General features: G+C 37.6%; 6 protein-coding genes across 8 annotated transcripts in view; 1 reads left to right on the top strand and 5 right to left on the bottom strand.

The window, feature by feature from the left end:
* Positions 1–3,531: 3,531 nt before the first annotated feature.
* LOC111481214 (AP2-like ethylene-responsive transcription factor ANT) lies at positions 3,532–6,248 on the bottom strand. 2 transcript variants are annotated; one of them, XM_023126593.1, is made up of 10 exons: positions 5,970–6,248; positions 5,828–5,875; positions 5,283–5,742; positions 5,122–5,204; positions 4,967–4,975; positions 4,803–4,891; positions 4,659–4,732; positions 4,539–4,589; positions 4,380–4,456; positions 3,532–4,096 (listed from the first exon to the last, which is right to left on the bottom strand). In XM_023126593.1, exons 2-10 carry the CDS (start codon positions 5,856–5,858, stop codon positions 3,636–3,638), a joined length of 1,335 nt encoding a protein of 444 aa, XP_022982361.1. In that variant the 5' UTR covers positions 5,859–5,875; positions 5,970–6,248; the 3' UTR covers positions 3,532–3,635. The 2 variants fall into 2 exon arrangements, with proteins under 2 accessions (XP_022982361.1, XP_022982360.1); XM_023126592.1 differs by having other exon boundaries at positions 5,828–6,248.
* Positions 6,249–8,328: 2,080 nt separating this feature from the next.
* On the bottom strand, positions 8,329–9,747 carry LOC111481242 (RNA-binding protein 1-like). Its single transcript, XM_023126642.1, has 2 exons — positions 9,662–9,747; positions 8,329–9,288 (listed from the first exon to the last, which is right to left on the bottom strand). Exon 2 carries the CDS (start codon positions 9,251–9,253, stop codon positions 8,564–8,566), a length of 690 nt encoding a protein of 229 aa, XP_022982410.1. The 5' UTR covers positions 9,254–9,288; positions 9,662–9,747; the 3' UTR covers positions 8,329–8,563.
* A 4,147-nt stretch (positions 9,748–13,894) lies between these two features.
* LOC111481221 lies at positions 13,895–16,018 on the top strand. Its single transcript, XM_023126606.1, has 2 exons — positions 13,895–14,730; positions 15,198–16,018. Exons 1-2 carry the CDS (start codon positions 14,224–14,226, stop codon positions 15,831–15,833), a joined length of 1,143 nt encoding a protein of 380 aa, XP_022982374.1. The 5' UTR covers positions 13,895–14,223; the 3' UTR covers positions 15,834–16,018.
* A 3,272-nt stretch (positions 16,019–19,290) lies between these two features.
* LOC111481231 (homeobox protein 2-like) lies at positions 19,291–23,403 on the bottom strand. 2 transcript variants are annotated; one of them, XM_023126624.1, is made up of 6 exons: positions 22,818–23,403; positions 22,482–22,721; positions 21,234–21,697; positions 20,274–20,655; positions 19,712–19,789; positions 19,291–19,625 (listed from the first exon to the last, which is right to left on the bottom strand). In XM_023126624.1, exons 3-6 carry the CDS (start codon positions 21,680–21,682, stop codon positions 19,575–19,577), a joined length of 960 nt encoding a protein of 319 aa, XP_022982392.1. In that variant the 5' UTR covers positions 21,683–21,697; positions 22,482–22,721; positions 22,818–23,403; the 3' UTR covers positions 19,291–19,574. The 2 variants fall into 2 exon arrangements, with proteins under 2 accessions (XP_022982392.1, XP_022982394.1); XM_023126626.1 differs by lacking the exons at positions 22,482–22,721; positions 22,818–23,403 and adding an exon at positions 22,236–22,408.
* Positions 23,404–23,867: 464 nt separating this feature from the next.
* Positions 23,868–25,681, bottom strand: LOC111481232 (probable protein phosphatase 2C 72). The gene is made up of 5 exons (XM_023126627.1): positions 25,455–25,681; positions 25,118–25,372; positions 24,911–25,025; positions 24,612–24,835; positions 23,868–24,384 (listed from the first exon to the last, which is right to left on the bottom strand). The coding sequence occupies exons 1-5, from the start codon at positions 25,617–25,619 to the stop codon at positions 24,199–24,201; spliced, it is 945 nt and encodes a 314-aa protein (XP_022982395.1). The 5' UTR covers positions 25,620–25,681; the 3' UTR covers positions 23,868–24,198.
* A 1,579-nt stretch (positions 25,682–27,260) lies between these two features.
* LOC111481237 overlaps positions 27,261–27,424 on the bottom strand; it is a 3,117-nt gene continuing 2,953 nt past the window's right edge. The window contains exon 4 of the mRNA XM_023126632.1: positions 27,261–27,392. The gene's annotated coding sequence lies outside the window, so the exon portion shown is untranslated. The remainder of the gene's footprint in view (positions 27,393–27,424) is intronic.

The following is a 27,424-nucleotide window of genomic DNA, read 5'->3' as shown; positions in this document are numbered from 1 at the left end:
ACCGTCAATGATGGGTTTGGTCCGTTAAACGAGAATCTCAAAGGATTTTTATTTTTATTTTTATTTTTATTTTTATTTTCTTTCCTTCTCTAAAAGCCTTGATGTCGACTTATGTTAATATCATATCTTATATTTATTTATGTTTTTAATATATGTTCGACTGTCAGTCAATACCTAAAGAAAATCTATTTTCATTCATTTAATATATATATATATATATATTAATGCGTGAATAATATTAAATTAATTAGGGAGTGGGACTTTGTTTTTAAAATAGGCTACTTTGCAAAGCTAATCTCAGCCCATGCTTTTAAAGAAGCCTTTTCTCTTTACATAAAGCAGCCACATTTCTCTCTCCCTATTAGAACTATAAAAGATGATCATTACAACTAAACACTCACTTACGTGCATTAACTCAATTGTAATTATAGAGTTAATTAATTATTAACCAAAGATTAATTAACTTAACGAAGAAATTGATAGATATATTGAAATTTGACAATTAAAATGGCTCTTACATGCACCTAACTACTACCATCATTATAATTTTAAATGGCTCAAATATTAGAATCATTTGTGTTTATTACGTAGGTAACAAAGTTTCGAGTTCTACGGCCTTATATTCTCTTGTTGTCTCATATTATTACTCCACCTATTAGATTTTGTTCATCAAATGGAGATCCTGCACAATTTCCTAAAAAAACTTTTTTTTTCTATTGTCTCGTAATAAATGAAAAATTGAAATAGATTTCTAAAAAAGACTAGAAAGATTGGAGGCCTAGTGTATCTAAATATGGTTCGATTTAGTACATTATTACGTATTTCTGTTAGTCTCGAGATTTTAAAATGGGTCAAAGAGGTTTTCACACTCTTGTAAGTGAGGTTAATTAAAGGTTCAAATCTTTTTATTATTTGTATTATTGAACATTTTTTAATAAATTATTCGACGTGATTGTCACTCTTATAACATCAACTAACTTCTTCGAGCGTGCATTGAATTATATCTATCGAAATGAAATTGGTAATAGGTTAAAAGAGATGGAAGAGAGTAGAAGATGATGAAGAAGATATGGGAGTTGGAAGATGGAGAAAGAGTAATTGAAACACAATCCATCAACTGAACTGAAGAAAGAGATGAGAGTTTAATGATAGTTGTTAAGTGGTTCGAATTGAATGAATGTTCCCACATCCACAAGCTACCATTTTGCATTCCCCTTCATGCGTAACACAATCGCCACTCTTTTCATCTTCATTCAAAAACCAAACATTAACATTAAGAAAAACAAACCCAATCTTTGCTTTGTTTTTAAGAATAATGTTGCATCCTGCTGTCTCTGTTTCTGTACATTACTATCATTTCCCCACCCATCCTCTACCCCTAAAATCCTTTTGGCACATTTTCTTGTGGCTCGTGTTCCTCCCGACGTCATTTTGTCTATGTAAATTACTTATCGTTAGTAAGTATGAATGCGTTGTACTTTTTTAATTACCATTACGGTATAATCATGATTTTTTTTTTAATTTCTCTCATCAATTGATTTTTTTTTTTGGGTTTTTAGTAATAATTTCATTTTATTATTTTATTTTATTTTATTTTATTCGATATTAAATTGTTGTATAAATATTCATGTTTCGAAATTTTAGAGATAAATGTATAATGTTTTTAATTAATAAGTTGTTGAAGTTTTAAAACTCTTGATACAATTATATAAATTTTCAATCGTTTCTTATATCATTATAAAAATGGATTAGTAAATAAATTTATTTAGAAACTGAATTTGTAATTTAATGAAAACTTCCCAAAACGTTAACTTTTTACCTAGCCATGTATTGCTATGGGCGGCCCTCAAAAGAGGGGGAAAGCAATCCGCTATTGGGACCAGCCGACGAGGCTGTTAGACTGGGCCGAAAATCCATACTCTAGGCCCACAAATTTACTGGGCTTTTTGTAGCATTTCGTATAAAGCCCAAGTTCTTTCTTTTTACTCTAGGCCCACAAATTTACTGGGCTTTTTGTAGCATTTCGTATAAAGCCCAAGTTCTTTCTTTTTTCAATTTACTGGGCTGATAGACTGGGCCGAAAATCCCTACTCTAGGCCCACAAATTTACTGAGCTTTTTGTAGCATTTCGTATAAAGCCCAAGTTCTTTCTTTTTTCAATTTACTGGGCTGATAGACTGGGCCGAAAATCCCTACTCTAGGCCCACAAATTTACTGGGCTTTTTGTAGCATTTCGTATAAAGCCCAAGTTCTTTTTTTCAATTTACTGGGCTGATAGACTGGGCCGAAAATCCCTACTCTAGGCCCACAAATTTACTGGGCTTTTTGTAGCATTTCGTATAAAGCCCAAGTTCTTTCTTTTTTCAATTACTGGGCTGATAAACTGGGCCGAAAATCCCTACTCTAGGCCCACAAATTTACTGGGCTTTTTGTAGCATTTCGTATAAAGCCCAAGTTCTTTCTTTTTTCAATTTACTGGGCTGATAGACTGGGCCGAAAATCCCTACTCTAGGCCCACAAATTTACTGGGCTTTTTGTAGCATTTCGTATAAAGCCCAAGTTCTTTCTTTTTTCAATTTACTGGGCTGATAGACTGGGCCGAAAATCCCTACTCTAGGCCCACAAATTTACTGGGCTTTTTTAGCATTTCGTATAAAGCCCAAGTTCTTTCTTTTTTCAATTTACTGGGCTGATATACTGGGCCGAAAATCCCTGCTCTAGGCCCACAAACCTTTATAAGAAATATTTCTCTCTCTTATCTTTAGGAAAGAAACACATAAATTTTCCATACATCTATGGGTGATAGCCAATCCACGGTAACTAAATGTTTACAAGTGTTTCTCTTACCTTCTCAAACTGTAAATAAAGTTTTTCCTAGTTCTTTAAACAAATATAAAATAGTACTTACCTTACTTCCGTAACAATACTAGACAGACATTTGTATGAGCATAACAATACTGATGCTCATACATGAATCATATCATATATCCATATGAGAGAATGTACTACATGATATCCAAATGAATCCAATAAATATGTGAATCTATGTGAGGAAGGTACAAAAAGTATTCATGAATCTGAAAAGTTCATGAACCAAATCTTTACGATAATTCTAAACCGTTTGTGTCGCACAGTAGGCTCAGCTAAAAAAAGTAGGAATGGCGATGTTGATGGGTCTGCACGTTCTAAATGTGACAAAATTATACTCCGAGAATAAAGACATGGTTTTGGTCAAACCCATGCCCTGTTTGTATTATTGGCAATGGCTATGAGCTGCATTTGTACTTGCCATTAGAGAAGGGAAAAAAAAAACAGTAAAAAAGAGCACATTCAATCATTATGAGCCAAAAGATTCGAGGAAAATAAAGTGGATTAGATCCTGATGTTGAGTATTAGGAATCGTGACTCTCCACAATAGTACGATGTCCATTTTTAGCATAAACTCTCATGGCTTTACTTTGAGATTCCTCAAAATGGCTCATACCAATGTAGATGTATTTCTTACTTATAAATTCATGATCATTCCGTAAATTAGCCAACGTGGGACTCCCTCCCAACAATACTCACTAACGATGGAATTGAAGACAATTCATTAAACATTGAAGAAAGATATTGAAAGAAGCTGTCTGTATGTCTCAGACATCATTCCAAACACTTGACATAACAGGCAAAGAAACTGAAGCATTGGAGAAATGTGCCTTGAACTTCCTTGAATCCTTCACCATTGCCGTTTCCACTCCCATTAGATGGTTTAGGTAACCACAGGATGTTACCAACTTTCGGTCTATGGATTCAATGGTTGTGTTTCGATCCAGCAACATCGTGTCGTCGAATGCCGACCTCCAAACTACGTTGTTGCTGTTGGATATCTCCGAGGGGTCGATTCGATCGATGTTTTGTGTCGGTTCTTTGCACTCGATTGCGTTGGTTAGTTTTTGCTCTTTGTTTCGTCTTGCTATTTCTCTTGAAAAAAGGCTACTGCTCGCCATGATCCTTTCTACGTTGTATCTTGAAGTGTCGAAGTTTGTAACCGCGTTTGTGCCACGGAACTTGATGGCTGCTATGTCATATGCTTCAGCTGCTTCCTCTTGTGTGCCTGGACATCATTATCAGATAAATTATGCAAGAAGGATAAATAGCAAAGCTAAAATACTTGTTCTAACGGTCTAAGCCCACCGCTAGTAGATATTGTTCTTTTTGGGCTTTCCCTTTCGAGCTCCATCTCAAGATTTTTAAAACACGTGTGCTAGGGAGAGGTTTTCACACCCTTTATAAGAATGTTTCGTTCTCCTCCCCAACTGATGTAACATCTCACAGTCCCACCTAAGACATAAAATTTAACAACAAGGAACTTAAAAGCAATAGCAATGGCAACAAACCAAATGTTCCAAGATAGAGGTCTTTATTCCCGGCGACTCTTCCGATCCGAGCTTGCCATCTCCCATGCTGATGATGTCTGAAAACAGCAGTAAAAATTCAATCTAGCAAACAAAATGAGTAAGAAAAAGTCGAGCATTGATCGAGTCTTATGAACACACCTAGTTACTCCTCTGTATATTGAAGCTCCCCTGGAGAATCCACTGCTTTTCCTGGAAACCAAAAGCCAGTAAATGAGACTATACACAGAGAAATAAAATCTTGTGGCAACATACTGATACCTTCTCAGATGGGCGACATATTCTTGGCGGTTCATGTTCTTCATTTCTTCAATTTCAACTTGATAATTCTTTAACTGCAAAGGTCCATAATCAAAATGAATCTGAAAACTGAAACGGGTCGATAATGCTATGATCGTATCATACCGGGAAGTTTAAATGCGTGGAGGGTCCCCAGTACTTGAGAGCTGCAAGATCATAAGCTCTTGCTGCTTTCTCCTCCATATCATAGCCACCTGAAATTCAAATTACTATCCATAAACTTCCATGGAATCGACTTCGTTTCACAGAGTTCTTGAACAAAGGCTTACCAAGATAAACTGAAGTCCACACAATTGAATTAAACAGCATCCGTATGGAAGTTGAACATGACATGCAACAAGGAAATGGTTTGAAGTCAAAACATGGATTTGATGAACAGCCAACAACATTGGAGGAACATGACAAGCAACAACGAAAGACAAACCTTGTCTTCCTTTCCTGGTTTGGCCTTCCTTCTTACAACTTTTATCCCACAAATGAGCCTCATATCTACCAGTCCATCTATGTCTGATCAGAAAGAACTATCAAAACATTACTAACATACATAGGGGAAAAAAAGAAGCAAGAAACTTAGTTTAGAACAACCTTGAAACACCTCTGTACTGTGATGTTCTTTGTCCGAACGAGTCGATCGACTTCCGGTGCACCGGCTTCTTTCGACCAAGCAAACCCCTTTTCTTTGTTTCCATGGTGGCGGTAACACAACTAGAATGAGAACGAGGACTCATTGACAAGCTAAGCGGCTCTATGTCTTGGCTACTCATCCGATAGATACGCTGCTCCAGAGCGTGTCGAATTTCATAGCTATGGCTTGCAATATGAGACTCCTTGTTGGCATCCTCAGCTGGAAACTGGAACATTCCAAAAAGAATATGTTGCTCTTGTTGCTTAAAAAGATTCAAACAATGTTGCCTCTCTGAGACAGCATCAGCACCATCATTTTGATTGTAGTATATGCTGTCTAAGCTCAAAGCTGTGGCCTCTCTTCCATGATTTGCACTACCAAGAAAGTCCTCAAACTTTGGTGAGATATTTGGCAACATTTCTACACATAAAAAGGTAAAATCTAAATCTTTTCTTTAAGAAACTTCATCAGATTGAAGCTTTGACAGAAGAGAAAAGAAATAGACCTTGAGGTTGTAATGTGCTGAGTGACTCCATGAAACAAAGAGATCCATCTAACTTGAGTGGCATTACAGACAAGGGAGAAAGCAAATCACCATTATAATGCTGAGAAGCTAAGAAACTAATTGACATGGCGTTAGAACTTGCCTGGCTTTGGCCTTGGTAGATCACTCTACGCTTATTCTACAAAAGTTGTCTACTTGTGCAAAAGTTTCTCGAGTGTTTTGCTGCTAGTTGATATTGAAGCAAAGCAACTCAATCATTGTAGATAAAATAAGAGGCGATGTTTCTGAACGAGATGAACAAACAAAAAGAAACTAGAAGAGAAAATTTCCCATTTGCATAGGGATTCGTGTAATTAAGAAGCCGTCATCTCATGTTCGACGGTCTTTAAATTGTTCTTCAAATGGGTAACTCAAACTACAGAAACCCAAATCAAAAAAATCAAACAAATTACAGATTGAAGCCAGGTGGGTCTTCTCTGAAGCACCTAATTTCTCAGTGATGCTGAAGAAAATCGATGCATTATTGGCCACTTTTCTCTCCCCAATTACAGAAGGATGCTAAATCAAGGAGTTGATGAAGGGCAGAGAGCGGGGCAAGCGGGGGTCAGGTAACCAAAATGGGCATTTCCTCTTTATTGTATCCATTATTTTGGTTGCTTTATCAAAGTGGCAGTGCAGAGCAGGTCTGATGGATTTGACGAGCAGAGCGTCTGAGGTTGGTGTCTTTTTCGTAGTATGGTGTGCAGATTGTTGGGCGTGTTCTTGCAGTCCAAATGATCTCATCTATCTAACTTTAAATACTGCTCCAGTCTTCGTTTTCATATTTCATTTCCAAATCCAACAGGAAAAGGTGTCGACAGAAGATCCAGCAAGAACACTGTTTTATGCGGTGGCCACAGAGGGCTGAGGGTGGGGATGGGGCCATCTCATTCCGCCTTTCCTGACTTTTGAGCATTGACATTGGGGGCTTGGCAGCTTACTGTGTGCTGTGTCTATAGACAATTTTATTCACTTCTACACTTTTTTGTTGGGTGAGATTTGAAATGTATATCAAATGTGAAAAGGTGATATATATATATAGTCAATGAGGTTGGTATTTCTTGCAATAATCTGATTATAACTCCGTGTTAGCTCCTCGCCGAGATGAATTATACATGTGGTATGTACTAGTTTCAATATTTTAAGTTAGTGTTTAAACTAACGTGGTGTCACACCGAGATGAATTATACATGTGGTATATACTAGTTTCAATGTTTTAAGTTAGTGTTTAAACTAACGTGGTGTCTAAGTGAGTTAGAATAATATTGTACACTTCATTTAGTGAGATTGATCCTCTCTTATAGTAAGTAGGGGAGCTATGTGTCACAATCGTACTCTACGGCAGCGGAATAACGATTGTTCAACACTTGTTCTAATCCAAACGAACAAGTTGGTCGTGAGAAATTCGGGCTTCATGGACAACATTAGCATATGCTTAAGCCTCAAATCATGTTTGAAAAGAATGTTTTAGAAAACGTGATCAAGAAAATACGTTGAAAACAATTTGAAAGAAAATAATGTTATAGGCTAGAAGCAATTAGGTAACAACAACAATTTTAATAACATATAACTCGGGTAGAAAGACGTGACAACTAGTCATATCTCCTAAAGTACATTTTGGGGTATTTTAGCTCCGACGGTTGTAGACATGATTTAGGTGAACGACCGTACACCCCCATATTGACACAACATGAAATGGTAAATGTTTATCTAAGATGAAAGCATGCAAAAGGGATTTGGAACGGGCATGTAGCCATGGACAAGCATAACCGAGACATCTGACATACAATCATAGACAACACGCATTAGACAAGCATGACCGTGACACTATGCATACCTCAACTCGGGCTCTATTGAACACCAGTTGGTTTCATGACAACTATTCAACTTAACCCTCCTCAGGCAAGCATGACCGTGACACTATGCATACCTCAACTCGGACTCTATTGAACACAAGTTGGTTTCATGACAACTATTCAACTTAACCCTCCTCATAATACCCACCCGTGGTTAATTCTACCATTAAACTTGTTACATCGAACGCCTAGGTGGGTTTTGGACTCTTAAGCTCTACATCCTTCCATGCAAGCTAGTTTTCAATTCAAGTGGGAACTAAAAATGATGTTCAATTACATTTCAATACTTAATATTGAAAAGAAAAAAAAAAGTTAAATTTTAATACTTATGGTTTAAAAGTTATAATTCTATACTAATTTTCATAATTTTATCCTTATAAAATAATGGCTGTCCTTCAATAAATTGATTGAATATGGATCATTGTTGGTTGGAACATAGGTAATTAGGTAATGAAGTGGGCAAACTAAAAGTGGCCCAAGCTTTTTGAGGTTAGAGTTGTTTTGTGGTATTGATCTCACCAATGGAGTCATACTAGCAATGTGCTACTTAACTTGTTAGGCTATATGGAAGACCCCACCCTCTTCTACAGACCAGACCAAGCCTTCTTGTCTCAAATGTTAATAAAAGATATTAAAAAAAATCTAAAACCACTGTAACAGTTGCCTGAGTGTTCCACACAACCATGAATTCACAAGCAGATAAAAAAAAACAGAGATTAGAAAAAATATAATAGAAAGAACTGGACAAATCTACAGAATTTACAAGCTAAATGCCCTCAGAACAAGATCAAGAGCAAATCCAATCATAAAGCCCAAGTTTCCATGTACAAAACGGATCCTTTCAAGCTCTATCCTTAGCATGAAATGGCACTGCGTCAGCCGACATATTTTTCTGTGCACGAGTGGGGGGCTCAACCTTTCTTCTCGCATCAGCAGTTTCATATCCAGCCACCGGAGTAGATAGCCCATTGCTTGAATACGTTGGATAAACTAGAGAATTTTTATGAGGTGGAGGAAACATTCCAAAGAAATTTGGACCATACCATGCAGCTGGTGAAGCCATGGGACCAAAACTGGGGGAAAACCAATTCCCATAGGGGTCTGAGCCATATAAACCAAAACCTGGTCCATAAGGTGGAAAAGGTGTAAAACCAGGATAAACTGTATAACCACAGCTATAATATGGGTAAGAGGGAAGAACATTGCTTTCAGAAAGAGGGCTTTTGGAAATATGGCCGCCATTGTAGTTCCCCTTTTTGGGGATGGCTCTCTTCACCTCCACACGCCTACCATTTAACTCATGAAAGTTATTTTGAAGAACAGAGTCAACAGATTGTACAGAATCAAACGTGATAAATCCAAATCCTCTAGGGCGTTTAGTTACACTATCACGCATCACGACTACGTCAGTTACCCGACCAAACTTTTCAAAGTAATTTTTGAAGTCATCTTCAGTCAATTCAGCCGATAATCCTCCAACAAAAATCTTTCTGCCCCTAAACTGATCTTCCATCCTAGTACCATTACTCATTCTTTGATCTCTAGCTAGCTCCACAGTTTCTTTTCCTACGATTGTGGACGAAAACATAATAAATCAGCCAAATAATAGAAGGATGTGAATCACAAAAAAATTAACTTTTCCAGTAAGCCTTCACCTTCTTGAATCGATCAAATGCCCTAACTCATGAACCGTAAACCATACTCTATATAAAATTAAAGATGATTTTTACATCTTCGGCGGCCTCCACAAAATTCACACAAAAGAATTCTAATTAGTCCTAAAACCCTAATTGCACTAAAACCCTAACCATTGCCTCAAAACAGATGANATACCAGTCAAACTGTCATGCGAGCAAAAAAAAAAAAAAAAAAAAAAAAAAAAAAAAAAAAAAAAAAAAAGAAGAAGAAGAAGAAAATTACGGAGTATATTGTACCTTACTTTTTACTTCGACAGTGCAGAGATACAGGAGAATTTCAGCAAAACGCAGGGTAGAGACAGATGCCGCGTTGAAAGCAAGTGGCCGAATACATCAAACAATCTGTATTTAACCAATTTTTTCCCCCAAAATTGGGTCTACAATTATTGTGAAGCCCTAACAGCAGTTCCTTTTTTATTGTTAATGGGCCTGCAGCTATTCATCAATGGGCCTGTACGAAAATGTTTTATATAATATGAGTTTACATAAAATGTAGTCTTAAATTATTTAGTTTTTTTTTTTTTTTTTTTAAATTTGTATCCATTATATGTTTCTAAAAATAATTTAATTTAATTTATATTTATTTTAAAAAATTAAAATTTAATTGGATTACTTTACCTATTTGAGAAGATATTTATGCAGTTAAAAAGTGCTTTTTTAAAAATAAACCTACAAACTTATTTTTATTATTAAATTAAAAATTGCATTAAAAAAAAACCTATTCATTTTTAGGTCAAATTAATATTTACTTTAGTTAATATGGATTAATTAAAAAAAAGAAAACCACTCGTGGGTGAAGGAGTAACAACGGCAGCAGAGTCTCTGAACTCCTTTCCAAGGAATCACACGAATGAGGAAATAAAATGTTAAAATGTTGATAACTTAACACTGAAATCACATCCTCAAATATATGGCTTAATTTAATTTAATTTCAGTTAGTTGGAGCGAGTTCATCAATCGTCTCTAGCAATTTTGTACATTTGAAAGCCCAATCGGAGCTGCCAATAGCTAATATAGATATCTTGATTGACAGACAATCAGCACTCGATTAAGCCCAATACCAAAAATTACATATATAAATATGTATGAACACCAAAAATCGAGCAAACCTAACACAGTCGCATTGATTTTTCAATCAGCCATGGCGAGTTCGAGTTCTCATCCACTGGACATTGATTTCGAACTCCTTCAAACGAGGACGAAGGTGCCATTCTCTTGGGAGGCCAAGCCGGGGGTTCCGAAGCTGCAATCGCGTTCCAGCCCTAGCGTAAGCACGTTCGAGAGATCGGCGTTGAAATTGCCTTCGCCGCCGTACCGATCGGAGAGTGCTAGGCTTCCCGATGACTACGGTGAGGCGATCCCCTGTTCTTCTCCGCGAGCGAAGAGTGCGAGGATGGCTAAGGAACATTTGTGGCTTGAAGCTTATTCCGACGACTTTGGATCGTCTTTTGGTTTCGGGTGCTGTAAACGGGATAGTTTGAAGGAGAGAGATCCTTTCGATGAAGCCTACAAGGAATGCACAAACGGCCCTTCGAAGAACCGTCGGCCAATCGGCGGCGGTTCTGCAACAAATGGTGTTAAACGTCCTGGTATTAGAAGGTTACTTTTTTCACTTTCACGGAAGTGCTGCGCTTCATCCCCGTGACTGGGAGTTTTTATTTTGAAGAGATAAAAAATAATTATTCTCTCGATTGGCAAAGGTAAGATTCCTTCCCAATCCTCCATTGAACAAAATACATGACAGAGTCTCTCTTGAAATTTATGGAGCCCTCGAACAAAGTACATATTTTAGTAGACACTTGAAAATTCGATTAACATGACTAAGTTAAAAGAATGTCATGTTACGAATCACGAACTTCCACAATAATATAATATTATTCACTTCGAGTAGAAGTTCTCTATCGTTTTGTTTTTTGTTTCTCAGAAGGCCTCATGTCAATTAAGATATATTTCTTACTTATCAACCTATGGTCTACATGAGTACTCCCTCCTAAAGGCATTCAACCCACCTATTAACTGTTCATATCAAAAAGGGTACAAAAGCCGCACCATGAAGAGGATCTGGTGCATGAGCATCTTTGGGCGCTGGTGCGTACTTCGGACGAAAAATGCAGCAAAAAAGTGAGTATTTAAAAGGTGATACGCACAAGATTGATATTGAAAATTTATCCAAAAAAAACTACAATTTAGTTTCATATTTTTAGGGTAAAAAATAAGCTGGTTTGGATGAGACTTGATGATCGCAAAACAAAGACATTTATACTAATTTCCTTTATATATGTTGAGTTGTTGAGTCAAGAGTTTTCTATATTCTCTGCGAATTGGAATGGTTCCATTGGGACATCTCCCACTTCTTTGCCATACTTGAAATCTTCCAACCGACGCCCCAATTGGGTTCCATCTGTATGCATATATGCAAGCATTGGTTAAGAGTGTAAACTACATAATGATTTGATTAACACGAAGAAATGAACCTGAATGGTGTGGTTCTTTAGAGCCGGATGGTCAAAAGCAGGCTGTTTGTAAATGTCAACGCAATCGATAATGCATAACCCCCATGCAAAATTATACGTAAAAAAAGCATTAAAAAAATTAAAAAAAAAAAACGCAACGAAAGCAAAGATGTTACGTAGATGGTGTGGACGGCAGGCTTGTTAAGAAGCTTTAACTTCTTGTGAATCTGTCGAGATAATTGTTGAGACTTATTCATCTCTGGAATGGCTGCATGGGCTTGGAGAATGGCAGCAGCAATGGCCAAAGCCACCATTGCCGACAGCTTCCCTTCATGTTCTGGCTGCATGAGCTTGGAGAATGGCAGCAGCAATGGCCAAAGCCACCATTGCCGACAGCTTCCCTTCATGTTCTGTGTTCCTCATTTTCTCCGAAACAAACCCAATACAAAAGTTGATTTTTAGTTGTTTTCTTGGGTTGAGGAAGAGAATGGAGAATTCAAATATTTATACCACTGCTTGTTCTTCCGTTAAATAAGGTAAAAATTGGTTTTGGAATGGCAGGAGAGGAAATGGCGCCACGAATTATTAACCGCCGTCTTTACTGTTGTAACAATTTTTTACTTGGGCCAGGACAACAAGTCGATGAGATGACATATTGGGCCCAACTATTGGGCCGACTATTGGGCCTTGGACTTCAAATGTGTTTGGTTTAGTGGGGCTAAGCCAGATAGACATATTGGGCCCAACTATTGGGCCGACACATTAGCGGTTGGGAAGAAAGCAACAACGTTGTTTTTATTGGTCTCGTTGTCAATATGCATAATTAATGACTTTGGATTTTTTTTCTTTTTTTTACTTTCAAATTATGATCCCATCAGGTCCATTTATCTTCACGTATATGAGAGTTTATATCTCGGTATACCCAAAGTAGGTAGAGTGTGATGAGTTTAAAATTTTTAATTAGTGTGACTTATAAATGTCTAGTGTTTGAATCTTACACGATTTTAGTTATATAATGTAAGGGTATTTGGAGATAAATTAGATTTTTAAAATAAAAGAACAACCCGACAACTTAATATGAAAATTGAGGGTTGAGTTGGGTTGTGAACTCTATTTCTGTTGCTCGGGTCACCAACTCAACCAACCCAAAATTTCAAATTAGTCCAAAAGATTTTTCCAACCCAACCCGTGTATGCCATATTTACTAATCGAACACTATTTAAAACATGTACGTTTTTTAAAAACTAATTAAGCTTGTTATTGTCAAATTCGTGTAAAAAGAGACCCAATGGTAAAATTTGCTTGTCTAATTTAAAACCTACCCATTAAATAGTTCATTTACTGGCATTTACTATAATTTTTTTTTTTTTTTTGAGATGTACTAAATTGAGATTAATAATAAATGTTTTATGGAGTAGATTGGTTGACATTTACTTGAATGCTTAATTATATAACTAACCTACTATAATTATTAGCCAAAATTATTAAATAAACTTTAATTACCTCAAAACTTTTGAAACAATTCATTAAATCTCGTTTATTTATATTACTAATTACAATTTTAGTTGCTTTCAAACTTTATTTATTTTTTTAAAATTCAATTCATAACACGATGATATTAAACAAAAAAATATATATATATTAATAAAAAAAGACATTAAATAGAGTCTGAGACACAAAACCAAAAAAAGAGATAATTTATTATTTCCGTTTATATATATATTAAAAAAATTTAAAGGTTAAAAATATTATTATTAGGTGGATGGTAATTTTATTTGAGAAGGTAACAAAAAAACAATATTTATTTCAAACTTACTATAAAATATATAATCTCTTTAAAATATAGAGAAACAACCCACCATAAATAGAACTCCAAAAAAAGAAGGAAAAAAAATTAAAGAAGTATTTAAAAAATAAAAATTTAGATGATATATTTTTTAAAAATAATTATAATTGGTAAAGTAACCAAAAAATAATAAAACTAAAAAGAAAAGTGGGAGTTAGTTCAAATAGAAAGGATTCCATTCAAAGCAACAGAGGCGCAGGCGTAAGTGAGAAGCACCATTTCTTCGAATCTGTGTGGGCGCAAATTCTGGGAAAGATATTCTTCAAGTTTCTCCCATCATGTTTCTCTTCACTTTTCAATCTCTTAGTTTCTTTTCACTTCCATCGATTCACCGCCAAATTCTGCAATTAGGATTTCTGGGTTGTTTTTTGTTGTAAGAAAAGCCGATCACCGGCGTAGATTTGAAGGGTAGCGGCGTTTATTTGGCTTCGTGGGTGCTGTTGGATTCAGACTTGGTGAAGAACAGCAAGACCCAGAAGGGTAATTTCGGTTTTGATCGGGAGTTATGGCAGTGGAGGAAGGGAAAGAGCCTGCACCTGTCAGCCGGACCAACCAAGTTCGGCCGCTGCCGCTGAGGTTACTTCAGCTATTCGTGTTGTTTTTGTTTCTTTGCATTGGGTTTTCGGTTGTTAGTTTGTATACGATCCGTCATTTTGGGATTGAAAGCACAGTGACGGCGGTGAAGTCCAATTTCCTTCCCTGTTTGGAGGAGTCGAATGTTAGTTTGGGTGAGTGGATTAAGGCTCCGGTGGATTTGATGCACTCGATGAACGATGAGGAGCTGTTTTGGCGAGCATCATTTGTACCGAGGATTAAGAATTACCCCTTCCAAAGGGTTCCGAAGGTTGGTTTTATGTTCTTGACTAAAGGGCCATTGCCACTTGCGCCGCTTTGGGAGAGGTTTTTTAAGGGTCATCAAGGGCTGTTCTCAATTTACATTCATTCTCTGCCATCGTTCATACCCAATTTTACTCACGATTCTGTGTTTCATGGGAGACAAATTCCCAGCCAGGTGCGTTTTGGTTTCATCCGGTTGTTTGATGCTTTATGAGCTCTTTAAGGATCATTTGGTCGTGTTACCTTGTTCTTTGCTGATGTTTTTATGTGAGATTCCAAGCATGTGAGATTCCAAGTCTACTTTCGAGAGTAGAACTAATCATTCTTTTAGAAATTTTGAAGGTAAGTTTGAAAGAAAATTCTAAAGACCTTAAAGAGGACAATATCGAGGGGTGGACACGATGTGGTGTGCCAGTGAGAAAGCTAGGGTTTGAGGGGTGGACACGATATGGTGTGTCAGCAAGGATGCTGGGCCCCGAATGGGGTGGATTGTACCCTCTCTAGCAGACCGGAATGGGGTGAATGATGCTGGTTGTTTTATTGATGTGTAATCTGTGTTCATCCTGAATTGCAGCTAACCCACCAAACTTTTGACGCTATACATTTAGGCGTCCTGTGATGAATACTTGTTCTTCTTGTCAGGTTGCAGAATGGGGACGAATGAGTATGTGCGATGCGGAGAGACGACTTCTAGCCAATGCATTGCTTGATATCAACAACGAATGGTTCATTCTCGTTTCCGAATCATGTATTCCTCTCTATAATTTCAGTGTGGTATACGACTACTTAAAGAACTCCAAATATAGTTTTGTGGGTTCGTTCGACGACCTTGGTCCTTATGGGAGAGGACGATATAGGCTCGAGATGGCACCAGAGGTGAACATCACAGAATGGCGTAAGGGCGCCCAATGGTTTGAAGTCGACCGTAAGCTTGCACTCAACATTGTGCAAGACACCAAATTTTATCGGAAATTCAAAGAATTCTGTCAACCGTCATGCTACGTCGACGAACACTATTTCCCGACAATGCTCACGATCGAATTTGGCAACAGTATAGCCAACAGAAGTGTCACATGGGTCGACTGGTCGAGAGGAGGCGCTCACCCCGCCACGTTCGGAGGACATGACATTACGAAAGAGTTCTTAGCAGGAGTTTTAGAAGGAAACTGCAGCTACAACGAGCGAAGCTCCTCCATTTGCGCCCTGTTTGCGAGAAAATTTGCACCAAGTTCGTTGCAGCCATTGCTAAGCTTGGCCTCGGAAGTGTTTGGATATTGAAGAACAATAGCTAAGTAGAGTTCTAATCAATACAGAAGTAAGCAAAATAGAACACTAATTCTCTGTAGTTTAGATTCTCACAACAAACACAAGGAGAAGAAGAAAATGGACTAACCCAACAAAAAATACAAGACGAATTCATGTAACATCTTATGGCTCGGAGGGTTAAAAAATGTAATCTTTGTAATTTTACGCGCGTTTTTACAAAAAGATACCATCGGTTGAAGAAGGAAACGAATCATTTCTCATAAGGTGAAAAAACTTCAGTTCTTTTCGGTAGATGTATTTTAAAAATCATGAGACTAACGACAGTACATAACGGACTAAAGCGTACGATATCTATTAGCTATATACTTGGACCGAGACGGAAATGGAATGGCTAGGCTGGCAGGTTGGTGAGCACATGAGAAGCACTTGAGGAAAAAAGTGGTCACGCATGGGTGTGGACATTCGGAAAGGAGAGGCGTCCAAATAAGCACGACAGTTTTTGGATCTCAAGGCAAAACAAAAGGTGAATCATTGGGAATTGGTAGCCATTACGAATCGTTTTAAGCCATAGTTCTCTACTATTCTATTTATTAAAAAAAAAAAAAAAAGCTGAAATTTAAGTTAAAATATAAATTTCTTTTTATAAGCTTTCACTAATTTTTTAAAATTCCTTAATAAATATATTATTGGAATTATAATTCTAATTTCAACAATATACTTCGAAATAAAAAATAATAATAATAACAAACATTATAGTATAAATTATTAATATTTTGTTTTAAAAAAATATTCGTGAATTTTTAAAAGTAACTTTAAAAAAAGTTTAAAGGTAATCTCTATGATGTTGATAGACGAGTTTAGTTGATATATTGATAAAAACTTATTTTAAAAGATAAATGATATTAATGTTATTTTTAAAACATAGTACTGAGAACAAAGATTTTCTTTTAGTAACTTTTTAAAAAAAAAAATTGATATTAATGGACGTTCTTATTGTTTTAGTATTCCTCATCCAACACCTCCCCTCGAACAAAACTCCTTTGGAGTCTTAGTCATTTTAGAAGAACACGACTCTCCACAATCGTATAATATTGTCTACTTTGAGCATAAGCTCTCATGACTTTGCTTTGGGCTTCCCAAAATGCTTCATACAATTCAGTTAGTATTCCTCACTTATAAACTCATGATCATTCCTTAAATTAGCCGATGTGGGACTTTCATCATCCAACACTTATTAACTGTAAAGATACTCTTAAAGACAGCAAAATTTAAAGGTATTATTATAGTTTTATTTTTTTTAAATAGAGAAATTAAAAATCATTTATTTGGGTTTCCATAAAAAAAAAAAATAACACATTAAAAAATATAATTTAAAAATTCTGAAAAGCAAGGTGTGAACAATTAAATTAAGCAACATTTTATGGGCTTATGAAACAGAGCCAACTGTAAAATCCCGAACACACGACAACCGTCCAAATTCACAACATTCATGTGATCATAAACTTACAGCCTGTAAATTGCATGCACTGCCACGCGTCGCATTTACAAATGATTGTTTGGTATGGTGGGCCCAAAAATAAAATTAAAGCACACATTTTGTAGCCAACATTTTCGCGGGAGTTGGTAATTTCATTTCCTTTATTTCCCCACGCGCTATCACGAGCACGTGTAATCGATTCTTTGGTGCATGTCGACGGTAAACGACGACGTTTAGCTGAGCTGAAATTGTGGAATTTGGACGGTGGGTGATCCACCCAAACCCATCTTAAGAAAATGAGCTGTCGATCAATGAATGGCCAGCTTGTAATTCGGGCATCTGCCCGTCCTGCCCAATTCCTCTCTCCTCCACTCGTTTTTAAGCCGCCTCATTCTTTACATAAACATCCCCACCGCTCTCTTTTTCCGCAGCCAAAGTTCCATTCCATTATTTGCTCTCGTACCTTTCTTCAGCCTTCTTCGTTCATAACCCTAGAAATTTCCACAGCAATGGCCGCCGTCTCCAACGCTTCCTTCATGGCTCTTGTAGCTGTTCTGTTCGCTGTACTCTCCATTGCCGTCGCGCAATCTGCTGAGTCTCCTGCTCCGGCACCGGCTTCTCCGGCTACCTCTGTCGTGCCGTCGTTGAGCTTTGCTTGCGTTGGTGCCTTCGTCGCTCTCGTCTTTGGATCTGCACTTAAGGCTTGAGATTTCGATTGGTTCTTTATGCGTTGTGTGATTTTAGCCATTGATGATTCAGTACTGATGCTCGATATCGAGGGTTTTATTGACTATTGTATTGAGTGTATAGGATATGATTTTCGATGTTGAGATTAGATTTTATTAGATCCTGCTGGTTTGTATTCGTGAATTCATTGTGTGCTATTTCATTGTTGTTTTCTCTCTATATTGACATTATTTGAGTATATAAGTTATTTCAGTTTCCTACTCTGTTTCATGATATTGAAGATCTTTATTTCTTCTTCTCTGTTTCATTTTCTGGTATTGTTTAATTTCTAAGCTGTTTTAATTTATGATATAATTGAAATTAGTGTGTAAAGTAGTGGGAACTCGAGTCCAAACCTGTCATCGTCGAGACTAGAATTGAATCTGAAGCGAAACGTGATGGGCTGTCTTGTGGGGTAGACTGTCAACATCGTCACACTTGTAATTGTTAGTTTTGATAGAGATGTGTTTAAAGAGAAATTATTAAAGAGTTAGTACAATATGACTAATAATTTCACAAGGATGTATCTATAAATTTTATGTTACGAGACATTTATAATAGAATTTGAATTTGTTAGAACTCATGTCAATTTTAATACACATGAACTCATCATTATTACTCCGTCCAAATTGAGTTGAAGAAATTAGTAAATTCTGGATGTAAATTTAAAAATCTTTTGTTAATTAAAAAATAAAAGTAATGATTAAAGTTGTAATGTTTTTCAAGTTGGAAGGGAGAGGGGTGCGTGGCGGTATATGGATGGACAAGAGAGACGGCCTGGCCATGTGCTTGCGGATACGCATCAAATCCAATTGTATGTGGCCTCGTTGTCTGTGATATTTGGAACGAATCACACGCCAGTTGTGTGAGTGCTAATAAATAAATTAGTAAAATACATTTTTTCTTTCTTTTTGAGAAAAATTCAGTGTTGAATCGCTTCCTTGCTCTGCGCTTTACGAAACGTCCCAATCCCCAATGTTTCTTTTTTTCGTTTCTGGCATTTGGTTTTGTTTCTTTCTTGCAATAGCTGACAAACACGAGTTAAGAATTTGTAGAATTCCTTTGGGTCAATTAGAATTTGATTATTTACTATGTACGAACATTCTTGCTAAGCATAAGTCTACTATAAAAATTTCAGAATTGAGTCGAAATTAGGATTTATATTAAAAATCCCGAGATGGTCGAAAGAACACCCTTTTGAGATGGTCAGATTTATGCAAATTTCTGAATTGAGACTCGAAATTAGGGTTTATATTAAAACTCTCTAGATGGTGGAAAGAACACCTTTATAAGATGAGGTGGGGGATGTGCAAGATATGAACAAATTGGAGAGAATAGATGAAAAACACCCTCAACCTCTCCTCCTACCTTCAAACTTGAAAAGGGGAACCAAAAAGGATGTGAATAAAATTGAATAAATAAGAGAAGCAAAGGAACAAAAATGAATTCCCTACATCTTGAGCTATCTTCATTTTGGAAAGGGAATCAGCGGTTTGTACATATCATGGCATCCTCTAAGAGGCTTCTGCTAGGCTAACACACGCTCAAACTCACTCCGAATCCGACTCCATGTTGCCCATTGCCTTCAACCCTCTCGGTCTCTGCCATCATCCATTATTAACATCCTCATGAGTATTCATTCATTAACAAACACATCCTAAAATCAAACATAATTAAAAAGTCGTACCTTCTTTGAAATCTTCTTCTCTCGAACTTCGTAGCGCTCCAGAGTGAGATCGGATAGCCATGCTCCCGGGCTCACCAGCTGCATCCATGGTTAATAATAATCTCACTTACTACCATCATCCACATTTTACGCAACACTATGCATCATCTATTTTCACTTCAACAAGAACACCTCAAAGAAATATCAACTATTTTCTTTATTTACTTGAACAGTGAGAATTATTCCATTTTTCCCTTTTCTTCTACCCTCAGAAACAACAACCGTTGAGAATGCGGAGAAGACAAGGGGGAGTGATACACACAAACAGCACAGCAGCCGACCTGGAAATACCGTACACTGTCCTATCCCATACAAGAACGTGAATCAAACGCAGCCCCTGAAAGCTCTAGTCTTGTTTTGTAGCATTAGGCATTCCAGGGAAGACTTTTATTTCTAAAATTTCTACTTTTTTTTTTTTTTTTTTTTTTTTATCACTTCCTACGCTACACACAATAAACAAAGTAAAAGAAATAGGAGATAATAAATGGGTAGTAGTTAATAGGGGAGGACAAGGGGGGCTTACGTTGACGGTGCGTTGGATAATCTTGGCACGTTTCTTGGGTCTCTGTGGCAACTTGGAGCCCTTGATGACCAAGAAATCCTCTTCTTTTTCCTTGTTCGTCAAAGCAATCGCGAATTTTGGCGGCCACACTTGGGGCAAACCGGCCTCCCCACTGCCACCGGACGAAGACCCACCCTTTTTGCTATCGTACGCCGTGTCCGATGTAGCCGCGGATTTGTTGTTATTATCATTATGGTGATGATTGTTGTTGTTGTTGTTAGAGTGGTGATGATGGTGGTGGTTGCTGTTTCCTCTTCTATCGTGCGCCCCTCTGTCCGGAGAGGCAATTCCCCGGACCCCGCCGTTGCCGTGCCCTCTCATCGCCCCCGTCGTCTCCGAGTTCCTAAAAAAGGAAAATAGTAAAGATATCGAATTTTTTATATAAAAAAAAGTAAAAATAGAAACTAGTACAAGGGATGATTCAAAGAAAAAGTCAAATTCCAAAATTGACCTTGGGGAAAGATCTTTAAGATCGCTGAGACAGGTAGCGAATGCGGGGAGGATTTTTAGCTTTGGCTTTTGGTTTTCTTGCTTTTTCTTTGCTTTGCTTTGCTTTGCTTTTCCAGGGTGCTCTTAATTTCTTTTCTTTTAAATAAAAAATACTGTTTCTTCGTAGCCGTTGGATTAACAAATTCCTTCAAGATCTTTAACATTACGTGTGACGACGCGTCAGGGTGTGTGTAGTGTATGGGTCCACCCCCCGCCCCCCGCCCCCCGCCTCCCCCATAATCCCAAATCCCAAATTAATGATCCCACGGCTCCCATTGGGCTCTAAAAACCCTTACGCTAACCCACATCTGTCAGCTGTCCACCCAAAAAGCATAAAAATCCCTCATTTGGGCATTTTCACAAACACCTTTACTAAGAAAGAAAATCACAGATGAACATAGATTTCAATTCGTTTAAGCAAATGGAGAGTACCTGAGAATGCGCTGATAAGGAGGTGGGAGCTGCGGGGAGGATCCTCTTTGCCGAAGATTCAAATACCCATTGCTGCTGCTGTTATGATTAGCAGCAGCAGCAGCAGCAGCAGCAGCAGGAGAATGGGTGATGGTGGTCCGGTTCGGGGAGTCTTTGTCGGCTCTCACCACTCGCCGGTCGATTCGGGCGGTGGTCCTATGAGCCGGAGCGGTCGGGTCGTTTTTGTCTCTTCCTTGGACCTTCATGCATCTAAGCCGCTTCCGGTTTCCCCACTGCAAAAGGAAGTCCGATGGTGCGGTAGCGGCGGCGGCCTGTCTTGTAGCATTGCAACTGGATCTCAGTAGCAACGACCCTTCAGCTCCTCCGCTGCCGCTTCTACCCGAAATGTCCACTTTATTATAGGCGGTGCCGTTACTGTTATTATTGCTTCTCGGAGGATCCCTTTCCATCAGGCGTTTAAATGACTGCAATTACAGTTAGTTTCGTTAATAAAACCATGGTTCAATCTCCAAACGTAAGCAAGGAAGAGGGATTTTGCCTCCAACCCACACATGATCGTCCAGCTATTTCCAAGTTCAGATAACTCATAATTGAGAGCGCTGGAGGAGAAAAAAAGAAACAGAAACTCTGCTAGGAACTTAATTATTCGAGATCAAAATCAGGACAAGTTGATTATAAGAATCGAAATGAGGAGGTTTCTTTTCCTTTTAGGTGCAGAAGATCATAGATCTAAGCCCGAAATCCAGTAATGGGTAACAGGAACAAAAAACAAACAAACAAAAAGAAAACAGGGAAAAATCGAACTGGCGATCTCCCAATAGCGAGAAATCAAATGGAGGGGTAAATTCCATCGATGAACAGTTCTGAAGATGGAAAGATATTCTCAATCGCCACAAGAATAAAAGAAATTCTCGGGTTCTTCGAAATGAGGGAAAGGAGAATAATAGAAGCAAGTAGAATACTTCTTCAAGAAGAGCGAGATGAATAAAATTGATGCATTACCTGAAAACATCAACTGAAGCAAACAAAAGAGAAGCATAGGAAGCTGATTGGTCTCATTAGATGAAGATAAGGAAGAATCAAATAGAAGTCGGATTTCAAAAGAACACCTCCGCCCTCAACCACCAAATGGGGGGAAAACGAAAGAAGCCACAGTATAAAACAACAACTGCAAATCAAAATTCCGGACTAAATCTCAAAATCCTACTAAAATATTTACGATCTACGATTCAGGAAAATTTTCTTTACCTGTGATATAAAGAAATTCCAAGCACAGCCAAAAATCAAGACGAGTTTTGCTTCGTTAGCTCTTCAGACTAAGCGAGAATGCGAATCGGAAACCAAATTAGAACGATGGAATTCCATCTCTCAGAGTCGTCTTCTCTGACTGTCGAAGAACAGCCGTATTTCCATCGGCAACATCCAATCTCCAATCTATACAACACTACGGATTTCTTCAAACAAACGCTTAAATCCGTTCAAATGCATCTACAAGGAAGAACAAATTAAAGAAAATCAATTAACAGAGTTATTCCACAACACAAAAATACAAATAACTGACAACAGAGTAAAAGAATTTCTCACAAAAAATTCAAGCCTCCGTAATCTTCACAACCGCCCTCCGACGATTACAAACGAGACGGCATCGATAGGGCAAATTAGGGAGCAAAATTCGCTCAGAAATCAAATCCACACCGAATTTCTTGAACTAAAAATTCCCAAATGTATCCGTGAAAAAAAAAATTAAACAAAAAAAAAAATCCAAGTCCCTTTAATTAACCCTTCAGATGGATCAATTCCAGAGGATGGATAAAAATTGAAGCAACGAGCGAAATTGTTCCACCCACAAGCTTGTCTACAAATGACAGATCCTCGGCATTCTGGACTAGAATTGAGAACACTAAGCTTCGTCCTCGATTAAAAAACAATAAAGAGAGATTAAGAACAAAAAGGGAAAAGCTTCAAAGGAGCGCCACAAGAACAGCAGAGAGCTTCTTCTTCTTCTTCTTCTCCCTGTTCGTCCCTCGTTTTACCACGAATACAAAAGACACCCTTCCCCCCGTCATAGATGAATCGGAAATTTATACCCTCAATTACAGATTGAATCAATATCCCACGCCCGTGATTTCTCCCCCGTTCATCACAAATCAAACGACTCTCCTTCCATCTCCCAATCCTTCCACCTTTACGACGTCGTCTTGCCTTCCCTTCACCATTTTTTCTCTCACGGCCTTTTTATAACGTCAAACGGAATCTTCAACGTCGTCAAATCTTTTATTTTTTTTCGGGTCGGTCCGACAGCCCATCCGCAGCGTCCGGTTTCCATAGTTAACCGTGGTTAATTATCTAACCATGGTGGACGGATGAAGGAGATGGTATCCAGTACGACCCCGTCCATCTTCCGATATGTGTGCTGGATAAATCTCAACCCACTTGCCAATTAAATATATTTTAAAATTTTGCCATTCAAATTAAATTAATCACATTATTTTACGCAATTTAAATAAATACCTCAAATAAAATGTGAATTTCTAAAATTCTAATTTCTTAAATAAAATTGGAATTATTTAAATATATACTCGAAGTGGTAAGGACATTTCTGTAATTGTCTATGTTAAAATTCTAAATAAGATGTGGATGAAATATGAACCATGGACATTGCCTCGAAAATTTGTTGTCATTTTCCATAATTAACCTCGGCCATATCCCATTTGACAACAAATTTTTGTATCTAAAATTATAAAGAAAAAGTATATTCTATTGATCCTTCTACTTTTGTAATTTTCTGATTCTGACCACATATTTATTACAATAAAGAAAATCATTATTTCACTATCAGTCCCTTCAATAAAGCCTGCAGCCTTAAGTACTCTGCTGGACATGGCCGTACTGACGGAGGAGAACGACGGCTCTAACTTGTACGGATCCCGGAGTTTCACCGACATAGCTGTCTGTTGAGTTACTTTCAATTTTCCCACTGGCGTTTGTTTTGTAAAAAGTGGCACACGACGGTGCAGTCGTCGAGTTTGGAAGCTGGGTAGCGTTTCCAAGCCTCAGTCGCCGCCTCCACCACCGCTTTCGCCGCCGCTTCTTCGCTCTCTGCTTTCGACACGATCGACGCTACTTCGTTGTTGCTCAGCACGTCCCAAATCTGAAAAAGTTCAAAACCCGACCTATTAAAAACATAATACACTTGTCATAAAGAAGGATATTGTTTTTTTTTGTGCACCCTCTCGTAAACAAGGATTAATTACCATCTCCACCTGACATCTAATTCAATTTGTAACCATCTAAGCCTAACGTCAATGAATTATACTTTTTTGACTTTCACTTACGAGCTCCCTCGTGATTTTATTAAGATAAGGTTTTCAGGATTACCCCATCAGTGGCGAGCACGATGAAGTGGTCGTCGGGAGCGAGACGGCGGTGGGAGACATCGGGAAGAGCAATAATGCCATGTTCTTTAAGAGCGAAGTCCCCAAAAGCTCTGGACATGGCCAGCCCCGGCGCGTCCTCGTTCGGCAGCCACACTCTCTGTATATGCGGCTCTTCTTGTAAAGCCAACACTCTCCCATTACAATTCCTTATCCGCTCAGCTTCGTCTGCAAGAACACACAAAATCTTGTTTAATTAACAACAAAAATATGACTATTAATCTCTAATTTCCGACACCTTACCCGGCAAACCAGGCTTCAAATCAGTCGTTAATTGAACGGCCTCGATGTCATCGTCGGTCACCCTCCCCATCACAGCCCTCGAATCCCCCAAGTTCGCAATCACCAAATCTTCTCCCTGTTTTGAAGAACACCCATTACTCAAAACACAATTTTTTCAAAAACCCATGTTTTTTTTGGTTGGAATTTGTGTTCTAAATGACATTTCACCTGTTTGAGAATGATAACAGCGGTGGTTCCACTGAAAGAACAGTCCAAAGTCTCTTGAAGTTTGATCTCTTTGTCCATCACCTTGAAAGCAGTGACCATAGCTTCTTTCCACCCAACAAAATTAGTCTCAGCTTTTGACATAGCGCTTAGCAACAGCGGCGGCAGTCTATTCTTCGCCATGTTGCTGACGGTATGGCCATTTGTTCCATGCCCATCGAACACTCCGAACAGAGCCCTGCCCTGTTCGCCGTACTCCTAGTAGAAACAACCAAAGCAACATAAATTCAAAAGCTTAAGCGTATGGGGTTAAGCTGAAGAGATGGAAGAGGTAGCTTACCTGATAGACAAAGGCAGCATCTTGATTGATCCCTTTGTTGCCTTGCTTGGAACACACGGAATCGGGTCTCTGTTCTTCAAAACCGAGCTCGTTTGTTGTACAAATCGCCGTAACTTTAGTTTCATGGCGAATCTGAGAAGATGCAGCGGATATGCAGATTCCCATTTTCAAGTCCCACAAAGACAGAGAGAGAGAGAGAGAGGGAAAAAAAATTAATATAACGCGAAGTTATTGAGAGGAGTTGAAGAAGCAACCTCCCTTTTAACAAGAGTTCAATGGCCCCACATGAGTAGATTAGCTCGAGCCCTTGAACCTGCCCGTTGACTCATGATACTTAACTCTAAATTTGTATCTCATTAAACATAAATTTTCATTAAGTTTGACGAACTAAAATAATAATTTAATTTTTTAGATGGTACGTTCATAATTTAATAGAAACGTACGATTTTTGGATACCCCAAGACTCTAGCGAACCGACAAAACAAAAGAAATTATGGTTCGTAAGAAATAGGGACCAAAGAAGAATAATATAAGCCAAGATATAAGGGCTGAGTAGTTGTATAGTTGGAAGCAAGGAATGGTTGACTTATAAAACATTATTATTTTTTTTTTTGATAATACAAAATTATTCCTTTACGAAATTAAAAGTTATAAAAATGATGCATTTTTATGGTTTTTTTAAATATATTTGGCGGTTTATTTGAATAATTTATGATTAATGAATTAGTCAATATTTTGAAAATAAATAAATTGGAAATGATTAGATATTTAATTAATGGTAATAACCCATAAGCCTATTTGAATATACCGGAGCGTGCACGAAAGGGACCCACCTGGCAGCTGGCTTGGATAAATGAGAGCCGTTGATGAAGGTGATGGAGGAATCTGTGAAATTGGAGATGACGTGGATTGAAATTCCACCAAAGTATGGGGATGGGGTTTTGGGTCCCACCTTCCTACTGCAATGAATCTAATCTCATCACACGTCAGCATGAATACATATTTTCCAATTCCACGTAGTTAGGTATTATTAATAAATTATTATAAATTTTTAAATATATTTTTTTATGAAGCCACGAAATTCTAATTCTAATTCTAATTAATTGTTCTAATTAAGACGTAAACAATTTATAATTTATAATTAAGGAGTGGTATATGGAGATGAACTTTATGTTAATGTGAAGGGGCAAAGGTGTAGCTTTTGGGAATGTCAGAGAGCTTTTTAATTCAATTTTATTGTTCGTTGAAGGCTTTGATGAGAGAGTTTTAGCAAACCAAAAGTTTGACTTTAAATTTAATAACAATATTGCATCATTTTCAGGAAATTTGAACTCAAAACAATTATTGAATCATACTGCCAAGTGGCACATGATTACAACTTCTACAGAAGGATGTATTTCGCTTTGAAATATCTCAAAATGTACTATAGAAATATCTCTCTCAAAATGTATAGGGATGCAGCCCGTCATTAATTTTGCCTATTCGAAGTTTTGTGTTATCTAAGTTATCATGTTGTCTTTTTAGTAAAGTTTGTAGCCGGTAAAATTGCTTTCTTCATTTCTCTCAATCATGCTTTTAAACTCATTTCTAAAATCTCTCTCTGTCCTCGTTTACTAAAACCTTCTTAAAATAGAGCCAGAAGCTTGGGTATGCGTGAGTTGATTGACTCACTCAGTGGTGAGAATGAGTGCCGCACAATCACTTACAAGTCCTGTAAGAACACGATTGTGACATCGATCACCTATCTAGAATTTAATATGGTTAACTTTATGATATTCAGGACGACTATACCAGCCTGTAATATGATTCATAAAAATATATGACATTCTGAGCAAACAAAAGCTTAACAAAGTTGAATACCGTACCATTAAGCGTCGTCTCTCTCGTTGTAAACTTGTCTATATGTACAATAAACAAAACTTAATCTGTAACCATGAAATGCAAAAAAAAAAAAAAAAAAAAAAGAGAGA

The sequence above is a fragment of the Cucurbita maxima genome, unplaced genomic scaffold (assembly GCF_002738345.1).
Source record: "Cucurbita maxima cultivar Rimu unplaced genomic scaffold, Cmax_1.0 Cma_Scf00006, whole genome shotgun sequence".
NCBI lineage: Eukaryota > Viridiplantae > Streptophyta > Magnoliopsida > Cucurbitales > Cucurbitaceae > Cucurbita > Cucurbita maxima.
The sequence above is the reverse complement of the archived record's forward strand: the minus strand, read 5'-3'. Positions and strand labels throughout refer to the sequence as shown.

Bases quoted from the DNA above. Each gene is read 5' to 3' on its own strand.
- LOC111481221 (XM_023126606.1), top strand. From the start codon at position 14,224: ATGGCAGTGGAGGAAGGGAAAGAGCCTGCACCTGTCAGCCGGACCAAC. The intron at 14,731-15,197 runs GTGCGTTTTGGT...TCTTCTTGTCAG, and splicing joins GGAGACAAATTCCCAGCCAG to GTTGCAGAATGGGGACGAAT.
- LOC111481231 (XM_023126624.1), bottom strand. From the start codon at position 21,682: ATGGAAAGGGATCCTCCGAGAAGCAATAATAACAGTAACGGCACCGCC. The intron at 20,656-21,233 runs GTACTCTCCATT...TTCCTTTTTTAG, and splicing joins CCTTATCAGCGCATTCTCAG to GAACTCGGAGACGACGGGGG. The intron at 19,626-19,711 runs GTACGACTTTTT...GGATGATGGCAG, and splicing joins AGAAGAAGATTTCAAAGAAG to AGACCGAGAGGGTTGAAGGC.
- LOC111481232 (XM_023126627.1), bottom strand. From the start codon at position 25,619: ATGGGAATCTGCATATCCGCTGCATCTTCTCAGATTCGCCATGAAACT. The intron at 25,026-25,117 runs GTGAAATGTCAT...TCTTCAAAACAG, and splicing joins CTGTTATCATTCTCAAACAG to GGAGAAGATTTGGTGATTGC. The intron at 24,836-24,910 runs GTAAGGTGTCGG...GTGTTCTTGCAG, and splicing joins TTTGAAGCCTGGTTTGCCGG to ACGAAGCTGAGCGGATAAGG.
- LOC111481242 (XM_023126642.1), bottom strand. From the start codon at position 9,253: ATGAGTAATGGTACTAGGATGGAAGATCAGTTTAGGGGCAGAAAGATT.
- LOC111481214 (XM_023126592.1), bottom strand. From the start codon at position 5,954: ATGTCAATTAGTTTCTTAGCTTCTCAGCATTATAATGGTGATTTGCTT. The intron at 4,590-4,658 runs GTATCAGTATGT...TTTGGTTTCCAG, and splicing joins TATGTCGCCCATCTGAGAAG to GAAAAGCAGTGGATTCTCCA. The intron at 4,097-4,379 runs GTTTGTTGCCAT...AATGATGTCCAG, and splicing joins CCTCTATCTTGGAACATTTG to GCACACAAGAGGAAGCAGCT.